General features: G+C 45.4%; 1 protein-coding gene across 6 annotated transcripts in view; it reads right to left on the bottom strand.

Moving 5' to 3' along the window:
* Positions 1-2,095: 2,095 nt before the first annotated feature.
* zgc:158482 (uncharacterized protein LOC100009650 homolog) overlaps positions 2,096-15,000 on the bottom strand; it is a 17,460-nt gene continuing 4,555 nt past the window's right edge. Inside the window, exons 5-10 of one of the 6 annotated variants that reach the window (XM_059547309.1) lie at positions 6,836-7,030; positions 6,661-6,751; positions 4,992-5,190; positions 2,915-3,012; positions 2,706-2,836; positions 2,096-2,630 (exon numbers count right to left, since the gene is read on the bottom strand). In XM_059547309.1, the coding sequence (XP_059403292.1) occupies positions 2,454-2,630; positions 2,706-2,836; positions 2,915-3,012; positions 4,992-5,190; positions 6,661-6,751; positions 6,836-7,030 (891 nt within the window). In that variant the 3' untranslated portion in view covers positions 2,096-2,453. The other 5 variants (XR_009431543.1, XM_059547312.1, XM_059547313.1 and 2 more) reach the window with 5 other exon arrangements.

Here is a 15,000-nt window from a genome sequence, read left to right on the forward strand (position 1 = left end):
TTTACGGGTCTAAAGTTCAGTGCTAAAGCCATGACTGACAGCTGCCACCACCTCCAGCCTGCAACCGATCAGAGTTACAGTTCTCTAACTGCACTGTGAAGACTGAGGAGGAGAGGAAGGAGGAGAGCTTTGAGGAAGAAGGAGGAGAGGTGTGAGGAAGGAGGAGGAGAGGAGTGAGGAAGGAGGAGGATAGAAGTGAGGAGGTGGGGAAGGAGGAGGAGAGGAGAGAGGAAGGAGGAGAGAAGTGAGGAGGTGGAAAAAGAGGAGGAGAGAAGCGAGGTGGGGAAGGAGGAGAGGAGTGAGGAAGGAGGAGGAGAAGAGTGAGGAGGAGAGGAAGGAGAAGGTGAGGAGGAGAGGAAGGAGGAGGTGAGCAGGACAGGAAGGAGGAGGAGAGGTGTGAGAGAGGAGGAGGAGAGGAGTGAGGAAGGAGGAGAAGTGTGAGGAGAGGAAGGAAAATGTGAGGAGGAGAGGAAGGAGGAGGAGAGGTGTGAGAAAGGAGGGGGAGAGGAGTGAGGATGTGAGGAAGGAGGAGAGGAAGGAGGAGGTGAGGAGGAAAGGCAGGAGAGGTGTGAGAAAGGAGGAGGAGAGGAGTGAGGATGTGAGGAAGGAGGAGAGGAGTGAGGAGGAGAGGAAGGAGGAGGTGAGGAGGAGAGGAGTGAGGAGTTGAGGAAGGAGGAGGAGAGGAGTAAGGAGGTGAGGAAGGAGGAGGAGAGGAGGAGAGGAACGAGGAGGAGAGGTGTAAGGAATGAGGAGCTGGGGAGGACATGAAGGGGGAGATGAGGAGTGATAAGGTAAGGAAGGGGGAGGTGAGGAAAGAGGAGGTGAGGAGAAGAGTGATGCGGTGAGGAAGGAGGAGAGTAGTGAGTAGAGGAGGAAGGAGGGGTTGAGGAGAGGAGTGAGGAGGTGAGAAAGGAGGAGGTTAGGAGGAGAGGAGGAGGTGAGGAAGGAGGAGGAGTGAGGAGAGGAAGTGAGGAAGGAGGAGGATGTGAGGAGGAAAGGAGTGAGGAAGGAGGAGATGAGGAAGGAGGTGAAGAGGGAGGAGGTGAGGAAGGAGGAGGAGTGAGGAGAGGAAGTGAGGAAGGAGGAGGATGTGAGGAGAAAAGGAGTGAGGAAGGAGGAGATGAGGAAGGAGGTGAAGAGGGAGGAGGTGAGGAAGGAGGAGGAGTGAGGAGAGGAAGTGAGGAAGGAGGAGGATGTGAGGAGGAAAGGAGTGAGGAAGGAGGAGATGAGGAAGGAGGTGAGGAGGGAGGAGGTGAGGACGAGAGGAAGGAGGAGGTGAGGAAAGAGGAGGTGAGGATGGAGGAGGTTAGGAGGAGAGGAAGGAGTAGCTATAAATTAGTACACTGGGGTTTATATGTGAAATGTTTCTGGTCTAAAAACCTGGTGCGTATTAATTATCATTCACATCTGCCACAACAATTTTAAGTTGTTTTTGACCCATAAATCTTTCATTTCAACGGGGCTTCTTGTTTTCATAATTTTTATTATTGTTAATTGTTTTATTATTAATTTACACACCAATTTTTTTAAATGTTTGATCCATACAGGATTATTTTTTTCAATACTCACATACTGTATAACATCTTTGCTCAGAATAGTCTGTCTGTTTGTTACTTTGCTTCATGTCAAGATGTCCTTTAATTTCCAATAGTGAATGTTATATTGATTATACTGTTTTGTGTAATATTAAGCCTATTACCAGACCTCACTACTTAATCTGTGAAAAGAACCATTAATTTGGTTACTTGGGTCATAACGTAACTAGGGTTTAAAATACAGGCACAAATGCAGGGATTATTATATCTTATTTTGTGTTAGCACACTTAGAGCCTTGTTTTTTTTAATCTTTCTCAGCATATCTTATTTTTCATTGCCCTTGTGAAATGGATGAGTTTAAATGGCAAAACGGACTTTTGAGCTATTCTCTAGTGACTCAAACTGTCTCTCAGCCCGGCTAACTGTGGTGAACAGTATCTGGTTTTGCAGGTGATTCTATATCAAAATCCCACTTATTTTATCTTACAGAAATAAAAGTAATTAAATCAGTTAGGTGTATTAGCACTAAAATAAACAAAATAAATCAAACATTGATTCATAAAATTTTTTTAATGCAATATCTATTTTAACCAGTCACAGGCTAAATTCATTTGAGATTCATATATAAAATAGTTAAAAACAAACATTATTACATACTAGAATAAGGAAAATCTTCAAGAATCATAGATCACATGGATTTAATAGATTCCATGTTGAAATGTTTTTGACACAAGCTTCTTAAAGGGCAACAAATGTAACAGCTCAGTAGCACAAATATACATGACTTGGTTAGCAAAATGTGATTCTGATCAGGTTTTTTAAAAAGCTGAATCAGTGCCTCTTTAATACTTCAGTAAAATATTTTTTGAGATGGTTCAGCTAAACAACAATTGTAATACTAGCACAGGAGAGAGAAGTCAGAGTTTGATGCTGTGAGACAGGATTTGCTGGTAAATGAAGGGGGTCAGTGAGATGTACGTCCTCTCACGCTCACACAGGAAGTACAGCGAATCAGTCGTCATGCTGGGATTGAATCCGGCCTCCACCAGCTTCAGCTTCAGCTGTTTAAAGGTGGCGGTGATGTCCATTGTGCTCTGGAGAGAAACAACACATCATGTGTGTGCAGGAGACCAGTGCTAACTGGTTTATCATATAACGGAGAATTTTACCTGAATTCGTATAAAACGAGGTCGAGCGTAAACAGGCAGGAACCTGCAGACGTGGTCAAATGTTTTCTTGCACTCAAACTCCATTCCGTTCATCAATTTTACTGCAGCCATTCCTATCCGTCCCTCGTGACCTTCGCAAACATATAAAGGAATGTCAGTGATGTCACACGTGAGTAAAGACATTCAGAGTAAACGTGGCTATAGCAAACCTGGAACTCGAACTCCATAGACGTTTGCCTCTTCTACAAAGTCAAGCATGTTGATGATGTCAGAGACTTCAGTGGTGGCCACGTTCTCTCCCTTCCATCTGCACAGATTAACATTCACATCAGCCTCCACCAATCACCACGCAGATTCACGTCAGCCTCCAACAATCACCTCACAGATTCACGCCAGCCTCCAACAATCAACTCACAGATTTACTTCAGCCTCCACCAATCACCCTTACAGGTTCACTCCAGCCTCCACCAATCACCTCGCAGATTCACTCCAGCCTCCACCAATCACCTCACGGATTCATTCCAGCCTCCACCAATCACCTCGCAGATTCACATCAGCCTCCACCGATCCCCTCGCAGATTTACTCCAGCCTCCACCAATCACCTCGCAGATTCACTCCAGCCTCCACTAATCACCTCGCAGATTCACATCAGCCTCCACCGATCCCCTCGCAGATTTACTCCAGCCTCCACCAATCACCTCACGGATTCACTCCAGCCTCCACCAATCACCTCGCAGATTCACATCAGCCTCCACCGATCCCCTCGCAGATTTACTCCAGCCTCCACCAATCACCTCGCAGATTCCCTCCAGCCTCCACTAATCACCTCGCAGATTCACATCAGCCTCCACCGATCACCTCGCAGATTCACATCAGCCTCCACCGATCACCTCGCAGATTCACATCAGCCTCCACTAATCACCTCGCAGATTCACATCAGCCTCCACCGATCACCTCGCAGATTCACATCAGCCTCCACCGATCACCTCGCAGATTCACTCCAGCCTCCACCGATCACCTCGCAGATTCACTCCAGCCTCCACCGATCACCTCGCAGATTCACTCCAGCCTCCACCGATCACCTCGCAGATTCACTCCAGCCTCCACCGATCACCTCGCAGATTCACTCCAGCCTCCACCAATCACCTCGCAGATTCACATCAGCCTCCACTGATCCCTTCCAAGATTCATTCCAGCCTCCACCGATCACCTCGCAGATTCACATCAACCTCCACCGATCCCCTCCAAGATTCATTCCAGCCTCCACCGATCCCCTCGCAGATTCACTCCAGCCTCCACCAATCACCTCGCAGATTCACTCCAGCCTCCACCGATCCCCTCGCAGATTCACTCCAGCCTCCACCGATCCCCTCGCAGATTCACTCCAGCCTCCACCGATCCCCTCGCAGATTCACTCCAGCCTCCACCGATCACCTCGCAGATTCACATCAGCCTCCACCAATCACCTCACAGATTCACTCCAGCCTCCACCAATCACCTCGCAGATTCACATCAACCTCCACCGATCCCTTCGCAGATTCACTCCAGCCTTCACCGATCCCCTCGCAGATTCACATCAACCCCCACCGATCACCTCACAAATTCACTCCAGCCTCCAACAATCACCTCGCAGATTCACATCAGCCTCCACCGATCACCTCACAGATTCACTCCAGCCTCCACCAATCACCTCGCAGATTCACATCAACCTCCACCGATCCCTTCGCAGATTCATTCCAGCCTCCACCGATCCCCTCGCAGATTCACTCCAGCCTCCACCGATCCCCTCGCAGATTCACTCCAGCCTCCACCGATCACCTCGCAGATTCACTCCAGCCTCCAACAATCACCTCACAGATTCACTCCAGCCTCCACCGATCAACTCGCAGATTCACTCCAGCCTCTACTGATCACCTCACAGATTCACATCAGCCTCCACAGATCACCTTGCAGATTCACTCCATCCTCTACTGATCACCTCGCAGATTCACATCAGCCTCCACCGATCAACTCGCAGATTCACTCCAGCCTCTACTGATCACCTCGCAGATTCACTTCAGCCTCCACAGATCACCTTGCAGATTCACTCCAGCCTCCAACAATCACCTCGCAGATTCACATCAGCCTCCACCAATCCCCTCGCAGATTCACATCAGCCTCCATCAATCACCTTGCAGATTGTCTCCAGACTCCACCAATCCCCTCACAGATTCACTTCAGCATCCACCAATCACCTTGTAGATTCACTGAATCTGATCTCTGACAGCATGATGTTAAGGAAATACCTGAATGTGTCTCCCACTCGATCCTGGAAGTAGATGAAGTTGTCGTGATCGATCTTTAGCAGATCACCGCTGTTGAAATAGACATCACCGTGCTTTAAAACGTCACGCAGCCTCTTCTTTTCTGTTTGCTGCTCATTTTGTGCATAACCAACAAAAGGAGCGATTTCTGTAATCTTGGACACCAGCAGCCCGGTCTGCCCTGGAAACACGCATCAGGACACACAGACACACACACACACATAAGCTCAGTCAGCGTTAAAAAAACTTTAAGGGACAATTTAAGAACATGATCAGATTAAAGAAACATCCAGATCAAAGGTTTAAACTGATTTGTCAAATGTAAAAAAAGTAAAATATTAAAGGTCCCGTTTTTCGTGCTTTTTTGAAGCTTTGATTGTGTTTACAGTGTGCAATATAACATGTGTTCATGTTTCGCATGTAAAAAAACACAGTATTTTTCACACAATTCACCTATCTGTATACCGCTGTTTCCACTGTCATAAAAACGGGCTGATGACTTCCTTGTTCTATAAAGTCCCTCCTTCAGAAATACGTGACGAGTTCTGATTGTGACAGCGGTTCCTGTGTTGTGATTCGACAGCAGCTGAGCGCACGTTACCCTCCTGGAAACGCGATTGGGCTAGTTTTGGACTAGTTTTGAGAAGCAAGTGGGCAGGAGCATGTGCTGGAGATGTACTTGTACGTTTTTACTGACGAGATGCACAAGAAAATCGCATTCGATTTTTTTGCACAGCCCTAACATCTAGTTAACAAAGCTAAACAGCGTTGCCCTTTGTGTAATGAGTTACAGAAACTGAAATTATTAAGCGCACCAACTTAATAATTAATAATAAAATACACTCACCGGTTGTGGTCCATAAACAACGCCTTCTCCAGACAAAGAGGGAACTGCTCCATCTTTCAGGAATAATCTTTGTGCGAATCCTGCATTAAACTGATTGAGATTAAGGAAGCTGTCCTCAGCAAAATGTGCTGCACATAGTTTTACATGTGCATTATAATTTTCGGGAACCGAGTTAAACATAAATTGTAACCATTAATCTCCAAGTACAGCATCCCTGGGAAGGACAAACAAAGATGATTGGACTCCGAGATGAAAATAATAGCGTTTCAACAACATGGCGACAAACACAAACGCAACTCTTCCTCCTTCTCCGTCGGAGCGCAACAAGGCCACGCCCCCTTTTTTGTGTATTGATGTGGGCGGAGGTTAGTCAAAAAACTGTTTTAGTGACGTCATTACTCCAGGAACTAGAGGGATGTAGTCCAAACGGGTCGTTCGTTGTAGACGAATTCTGTTAAAATATCTCGCTTGGCATTGAACTTTGAGCTTTAGAATTTTACAGATATTATTATACTCTATAAGTATATAAGTATTATAACAACAACATTACACACTAATTAAAGTTTAAAACATGGGATCAGGAGAACGGGACCTTTAAAATCATATTTGTCTATTTTAATCAGCAACAACTAGTGAAGCTGACGTATCTAAAAATAATCTGAATTTGGATCTTCAGAGGGATGGTTTGATGAGCTCAGTCTGTCAGTACCAATAAAGTCTGTAACATGTAACATGAAGTGCTCTTCTTTATATGGGACTCTACAGGGGGTCGAGTGTGTTTCATGTTTATGTGTGACCTCTGACCTTTAGGCACCTCGACACACAGACCTCTGGAGTTTCTCACCGGCTCGTCGTGCTCTGTGTCGTACTGAATGAGAGCATAAGGAAACAGTTTCTGTGCGACAAGAGAAAAACACTGACAATCAGAGCTTTCAGTGGAAGAACAGAGAGTCACGTGATTCCAGTCGTACAGCCTTACCTTGTGCAGAAAGCTGACCCGTCCAACAGCGCCAGTCTTTCCAGCGTAGTTCACGAAACCCACATTTCCCTCTGTGGAGGCATAAAACTCCCGGACTTGAATGTGACCGAAGCGCTTGAGGAATTCCCTCCATACGTCTGAGCGGAGCCCGTTCCCGACGGCCAAACGCACGGCATGCTCCTTATCGCTCGCTCTCTAGAAAACACCAATGAATCACTAACAACACTAGAGCACACATCTGTGTGTTATTGAGAATCGCTCAGATCAATAACAAATTATAGATGATGTGATTCCTGCACTCAGATGAGTGGAAACACTTGTGCTGGAATTTACAGTTCAGTGCACAGCGAAACCTGGAATAAAACGTGATCTCCTCGTGTCGTGATGCATTCAGATCACTTTCACTGCGGTATTCCAAGTAAAGGCCAGCAGCTATTCCGAGATTAACGGATGCTCTGATTGGCTGACGGCTCAGTCATATGAGCTCATGTGGTTTTCAGGATCCGGTTTCAATGACCAAAGTAAGAATATTTACAATTTACCTGCGAAACCTCAATGGTCAGGAAATAAAACACCCAAACCTGACATCTGATCGCAAACAAGTGTGTGACTCTCCTGAAGAGAGAGAGAGCGACACGCCGGCTCCTCCTGCTAGGAAGAGTTAAAGCTATTTAAACCAACCAGCTGTGCTGGGATCAGTTTTCAGCGAGTAACAGCTGTATGACACACACACACACACACACACACACACACTCATGGCCTCAGTGACCTACAGTTCTACAGTTCAGTTCTTTTATTTAACCAGGTTAAAACTCATTGAGATTAAAATCTCTTTTACAAGAGTGACCTGGCCAAGAAGGCAGCAACAAATAGTAAAAGTATACAATTATACAATATACAACAAAAACATAAAAAACACACTCATAAATCACAACAACAATTTACCAAAGAATAAAACATGTAATTTGTTAAAAGTAGCTTAAACTCATTTAGTGACGGTAACGTGGTAAGCTTTAGGGTATTCTGTGGGTAATTCCAAGAGGAGGCAGCATTATATGTAAAACCTTTTTTCCCTATCTCTTTTCGAACCCTAGGGACTTTGAGTGAAAAAAATGAGTGAAAAAAAAAAAAAGTGACGTGACATTCAGCCAAGTATGGTGACCCATACTCAGAATTTGTGCTCTGCATTTAACCCATCCGAAATGCACACACACATAGCAGTGAACACACACACACACTGTGAGCACACACCCGGAGCAGTGGGCAGCCATTTATGCTGCGGCGCCCGGGGAGCAGTTGGGGGTTCGATGCCTTGCTCAAGGGCACCTAAGTCGTGGTATTGAAGGTGGAGAGAGAACTGTACATGCACTCCCCCCACCCACAATTCCTGCCGGCCCGGGACTCAAACTCACAACCTTTCGATTGGGAGTCCGACTCTCTAACCATTAGGCCACGACTTCCCCAAAAGATGCATCAAATCATTTGAGCGGAGATTGTAGTGTCCGTTGGAGTTTGAGAAGTTATAATGTGGATAAAGACTGCAAATCGACTTATAGATAAAACAATACCAATTAAAACTTCTTCAGGTATGCAAGGATGGTAGCTCTGCCTTCTCATATAAAATGCAGTGATGCGTTTGATAGCTACACCCAGTAATAAAATGTAAGGCCCTTTTGGAAAACTATATCAAGTTTTGTTAAGTAATGTGTTGGGGCATTCATATACTATACTATATCTCCATAATCCAACAAAGGTAAAAATGTTGCAGACACCAGATATTTTCTAGCATTAAATGAAAATAAGGTTCAGTTTCTGTAATAAAAACAGAAACTGTTTAGCTTAAGTTTGGAAATTAATTTGTCAATATGCACTTTAAAACTTAACTGACTATCCAATACAATGCCCAGGTATTTATAACACGTAACACATTCAATTTTAGTGCCTTGCAATGATAAAATATCAGGACATTTTTTTGGTTCAACTTTAGAGGTCGAAAACATCATTAATTTAGTCTTATCTATATTTAAAACCAGCTTAAGTTGAAAAAGGCGAGACTGAACAGTATTAAATGCTGACTGTAAACCTTGAAGTGCTTGCAAAGCTGATGACGCAAAGCAATAAATAACAGTATCATCTGCATAAAGATGATATTTAACGTTAAGGATGTTATCACAAATATTATTTATGTATAACGAAAATAAAATAGGTCCCAAAACTGATCCCTGAGGGACACCCTTTGAAACGGACAGGACAGATGACATACAGTCTTTCAAGACCACAGACTGTGTTCTACCTGATAGATAGTCAGCAAACCAATTTATAGCAGAATCAGACAGACCAACAGTGGCAAGTCTTTTTAATAGGATGTCATGATCAACTGTGTCAAAAGCCTTTGATAAATCGAGGAAAAGAGCTGAACAAATTAGTTTACCATCTAAAGCAGTAGTTATATCGCTAAGCACTTTCATTGCGGCTGTAATGGTACTATGCTGTTTTCTAAACCCAGACTGGAAGGGAGAGTGAATTTTATTTAATTCCAAAAAAAGGTTTTTAATTGTTCGTTCACTAGTTTCTCTAAAAGTTTAGATAAGACACACAATTTAGATATTGGCCTATAGTTATTTAAATGCAATGGGTTACCCTCTTTAAACAGAGGAGAAACGAAGGCAGTCTTCCAGATCTTTGGAAGTTCACACGAAGAGATAGAAAGATTAAATAAATGTGTTAAAGGTTCAGCAATAAAATCTGCTACTACCTTTAGATAAAAGGTTCCAGCTTATCAGGCCCTGCAGATTTTTTTGGATCTAACTGATTAAGAGCTTTATGAACATCAGAAACAGAAAACTGAATAAAATCAAATTTTTGTGTAGTTAAATTACATGAAGTATCAGTTAAGGATGCAGTGAGCAGATTAGACAAAGAACAGGGAGGTGATTGAGACTCAAATAAGGAACCTGATGAGGTGAAATGTTCATTAAAACTATCTAAAATAGTGGTCTTCTCGGTTATCAGGTGGCCGTTTTTGGTAATAATTTTGCTAATTTCTGTATTGTCTCCTTGCGACAGTGATTTTACCATTTTCCGAAAACTTAACCAGATTATTTAGATTTTGTGATGTTTCAAGTAAACATCTGTGAAGTACTGTGAGGTTTCTCAACTTCCTAAAATGAAGCCACTCTGACTCAGCTTTTGTGCTTCTTGCTTTGACCCAAACTGCATTTCTATCCTGCAGAAGCTTTGCTAATTCTGGTGTAAACTAAGGATTGTTTTGGGACTTGACTCTTATTTTTCGCATTGGGGCATGCTTGTTTATCAGTTGCATGAAGGCACTATGAAAAAAATTCCAAGCTAACTCTATATCATTCATTAAGTGAATACGACTCCAATTAAATAAATACAAAACATGATGAAATGCTTGTTCAACAAAATGTTTTCTGTTTCTCACAACGAGAATTTGAGGTTTACATTTTGGACATTTGGTATTCCTCACAGCAGCTATGACACAGTGATCACTAACATCGTTGGCAAAAACACCTGTACCTGTCACGTTCGGTGATACAGGAAACACAGGAGAGGGAACCAATTGCAGGTAAGTCCTTTATTTAAGGGGTAATCCAAAGGGGTAAATAGTCCAGGCAGGGTCAAAACCAGAATATCCAAACATAACATAAACAAGACACGAAGACAAGGTAAGGCAAGGCAAGGCAAGGCAAGGCAAGAAGCGACGGACATGAATTAACATCAACATTAAACAAGGACTCCGTAACACAGACTCAGACAGACCGGGTATAAATACACAGAAGGATAATGAGGGAACAGGAGACAGGTGGGGAACAATCAATACTAAACAGGAGGAAGGTAACCAAATAAGGGAACAGGAAGTGATAAGGAGACAGACACCGTGAGAAAGGAGGACACCTAGTGGAAACCCAGGGAACACAACCCAGACAATGTGACAGGACCCCCCCTCTACGGAGCGGCTCCCAGACGCTCCACGACAAGACACGACACAGACCAGGAGGCGGACAGGTGGAGGCTCAGGGGGAGGGACGGAGGGCCAGACTCACTGAGGGGAACAGACAGAAACATAACAGAAACCAAGAAACACAAAACAGAAATCCATAAGGACATCATGTGGCGCCCCCCAGGGCGGAGCAGAAGACCACCACAGCCATGTGGTCAAGGCTGAAGCCCCCCAGGGCGGAGCAGAAGACCACCACAACCATGTGGTCAGGACGGAAGCCCCCCAGGGCGGAGCAGAAGACCACCACAACCGTGTGGTCAGGATGGAAGCCCCCCAGGGCGGAGCAGAAGACCACCACGTCCTTGTGGACGAAGCCAGAGTCCTCCAGGGCGGAGCGGAAGACCCCCACAGCCGTGTGGTCAGGGCGGAAGGCCCCCAGGGCGGAGCAGAAGACCACCACAGCCATGTGGTCAGGACCAGAGCCCCCCAAGGCGGAGCAGACCTCCGTGCGGCTGGACCAACGGGACGACGAAACTCTGGTAATTCCCTGGTGTCCTTACTGGACTCCAGAAGATTGGTGCTGGCCTGACACTGCTCATGAAGATCAATGGTGACTTGCCTTTGTTCATGAAGATCAATGGTGACTTGCCTTTGTTCATGAAGATCAATGGTGACTTGCCTTTGCTCATGAAGATCAATGGTGACTTGCCTTTGCTCATGAAGATCAATGGTGACTTGCCTTTGCTCATGAAGATCAATGGTGACTTGCCTTTGCTCATGAAGATCAATGGTGACTTGCCTTTGCTCATGAAGATCAATGGTGACTTGCCTTTGCTCATGAAGATCAGAGGTGACTTGCCCTTGTTCATGAAGATCACCGGTGACTTGCCCTTGTTCATGAAGATCACCGGTGACTTGCCCTTGTTCATGAAGATCACCGGTGACTTGCCCTTGTTCATGAAGATCACCGGTGACTTGACTCAGTCCTTGAAGATCACCGGTGACTTGACTCAGTCCTTGAAGATCACCGGTGACTTGACTCAGTCCTTGAAGATCACCGGTGACTTGACTTGACTCTGGAGGATCAGCGGTGACTAGCCCTGACTCTGGAGGATCAGCGGTGACTAGCCCTGACTCTGGAGGATCAGCGGTGACTAGCCCTGACTCTGGAGGATCAGCGGTGACTAGCCCTGACTCTGGAGGATCAGCGGTGACTAGCCCTGACTCTGGAGGATCAGCGGTGACTAGCCCTGACTCTGGAGGATCAGCGGTGACTAGCCCTGACTCTGGAGGATCAGCGGTGACTAGCCCTGACTCTGGAGGATCAGCGGTGACTAGCCCTGACTCTGGAGGATCAGCGGTGACTAGCCCTGACTCTGGAGGATCAGCGGTGACTAGCCCTGACTCTGGAGGATCAGCGGTGACTAGCCCTGACTCTGGAGGATCAGCGGTGACTAGCCCTGACTCTGGAGAGTTCACTGGCACCTGACTCGACTCTGGAGAGTTCACTGGCACCTGACTCGACTCTGGAGAGTTCACTGGCACCTGACTCGACTCTGGAGAGTTCACTGGCACCTGACTCGACTCTGGAGAGTTCACTGGCACCTGACTCGACTCTGGAGAGTTCACTGGCACCTGACTCGACTCTGGAGTGTCAACTGGCACCTGAATCGACTCTGGAGTGTCAACTGGCACCTGAATCGACTCTGGAGGGTCAGCTGAGACTCTCATCCTGTGCAGCGGCGCTGGGCAAGCAGCCATCTTGGGCCATGACTCTGGACAGGCGGCCATCTTGTACTGTGGTGCTGGGCTGGCGGCCATCTGGGGTTATGGCGCTGGACTGGCGGCCATCATGTACTGTGGCGCTGGACCGGTGGCCAATTTGGGCATTGGCGCTGGGTTAGCGGCCATCTTGTGCTGTGGCGCTGGACTGACGGCCATCTTGTGCTGTGGCGCTGGACTGACGGCCATCTGGTGCTGTGGCGCTAGGCTGACGGCCATCTTGGGCTGTGGAGCTGAACCGGTGGCCAATTTGGGCATTGGCGCTGGGCTGGCGGCCATCTTGGGCTGTGGCGCTGGAACGGTGGCCAATTTGGGCATTGGCGCTGGGTTAGCGGCCATCTTGTGCTGTGGCGCTTGGCTGGTCCTTCTGTCGTTCGGTGATACAGGAAAAACAGGAGAGGGAACCAATTGCAGGTAAGTCCTTTATTTAAGGGGTAATCCAAAGGGGTAAACAGTCCAGGCAGGGTCAAAACCAGAATATCCAAACATAACATAAACAAGACACGAAGACAAGGCAAGGCAAGGCAAGGCAAGGCAAGGCAAGGCAAGGCAAGGCAAGGCAAGGCAAGGCAAGGCAAGGCAAGGCAAGGCAAGGCAAGGCAAGGCAAGGCAAGAAGCGACGGACATGAATTAACATCAACATTAAACAAGGACTCCATAACACAGACTCAGACAGACCAGGTATAAATACACAGAAGGATAATGAGGGAACAGGAGACAGGTGGGGAACAATCAATACTAAACAGGAGGAAGGTGACCAAATAAGGGAACAGGAAGTGATAAGGAGACAGACACCGTGAGAAAGGAGGACACCTAGTGGAAACCCAGGGAACACAACCCAGACACTGTGACAGTACCGGTATACTTATGGGGTGCATTAGTCAAAAAAAGATCTAATAAAGTTGATTTTTCTAAACATTTGAGATTTAGCCAAGTGGGACTGTCAATTAGTTGTGTTAGGTTTAAATTGTTACAAAGGGATTTAAAACGATCTGAGGCAGGAGTTAACCAATCCCAATTAAAATCCCAGACTAAAAGTATCTAATTAAATTCAATGGTAGAGAGATGCTGTTCAAGTAAGACAAGAGAGTCAGAGTTTGCTGAGGGAGGCCTATAACAACCGGCCAGAATTAAATAAGCATCCTTAGAAAGCTTAATTTTCAATACTAGAAGCCAAAACATCTTACTAATTGATATTGCAGTTGTCACCCTGGTATGGAATTTATTTCGTACGTATATCACAATTCCACCACCCTTTTTCAGTCTGTCACATCTAAACAGAGAAAATCCACTTATATTTATGTCACTATCTGGTATAGCATTACTTAACCAAGTTTCAGAGAGAACAATAAAATCAGCATCTGTTGAATCAGCCCCTGATCCTAACAGAGTCCATTTTTGGAAGTAAGCTGTGAACGTTCAAATGAATAAAACCAATACCAGATCTAGATTTAAAGTCATCTGGAGTACTCAAAGAGACAGGTCCAGGATTAGGGTGAATATTTCCAGACAAAAGTAAAAGTAAATAAACAAAAACGTGCCACTTAACAGCATTCGCGGAGTTAGGACTGGGTAATTTAGCTTGGAAGTGTTGGGCATAGGTGTAAAAGGACAGATTTACACCATGTAAACAGAAGCAGTTAAGGCATAATAACGAATTACAGTCCAATTTCAGCGCACAATGTTTCCAACCATCATCAGATTCGTAAGACGTACCCCCAACACAATGAGGCGTCTGTACTACATAAGTGTGTAAAACTGACCTATATCTGGTGTCCTCAAAGACACTTAAGATCACCAGCATAAAAGTCAACATTAATATACGTAGCATTTTTCTATACATATATATATGTTACTGATCTTCAGTCAGAGATCTGGTTCGACCACTTCAAACAGTTCGTAGACTGACGTCACTATGTCCACAGGGAAGTCAGAAATACTCCGATTCGACCGCTTCAAACTGACGTCACGATGTAAACAAGGAAATATGCCGGCGTCCGCCGATGATCCAGGTAAACATAGAAAACTGACAGAGAATAACAGAGTTTAACAGTGGAAAGTGATTTCCAAACGAAGAAAATGCAAGGTTAATTGCATTTGGAAGTAAATAGCACTTTCCTTCAACAAGAATGAGACTAAACCATTTGGCTCATTGAACCCGCTTACTCCTTTCGCCACTGTAGTAGTGACCGGAGACAGGTTCCTAACTGATGACGAAGAATTGACAGAGCAACCATCAAGTCTTAGACAGTGTTCTAGGTTATTACAAGCAGAGTTTTTAGGTCCTATAATTAACACCTCTGCTTTTTCTGAATTTAGCAGTAAGAAATTACTCGTCATCCAGTTTTTTATATCGACTATGCATTCCATTCGTTTTTCAAATTGGTGTGTTTCACCGGGCCGCGAAGAAATATAGAGC

The sequence above is a fragment of the Carassius carassius genome, unplaced genomic scaffold (genome assembly GCF_963082965.1).
Source record: "Carassius carassius unplaced genomic scaffold, fCarCar2.1 SCAFFOLD_65, whole genome shotgun sequence".
NCBI lineage: Eukaryota > Metazoa > Chordata > Actinopteri > Cypriniformes > Cyprinidae > Carassius > Carassius carassius.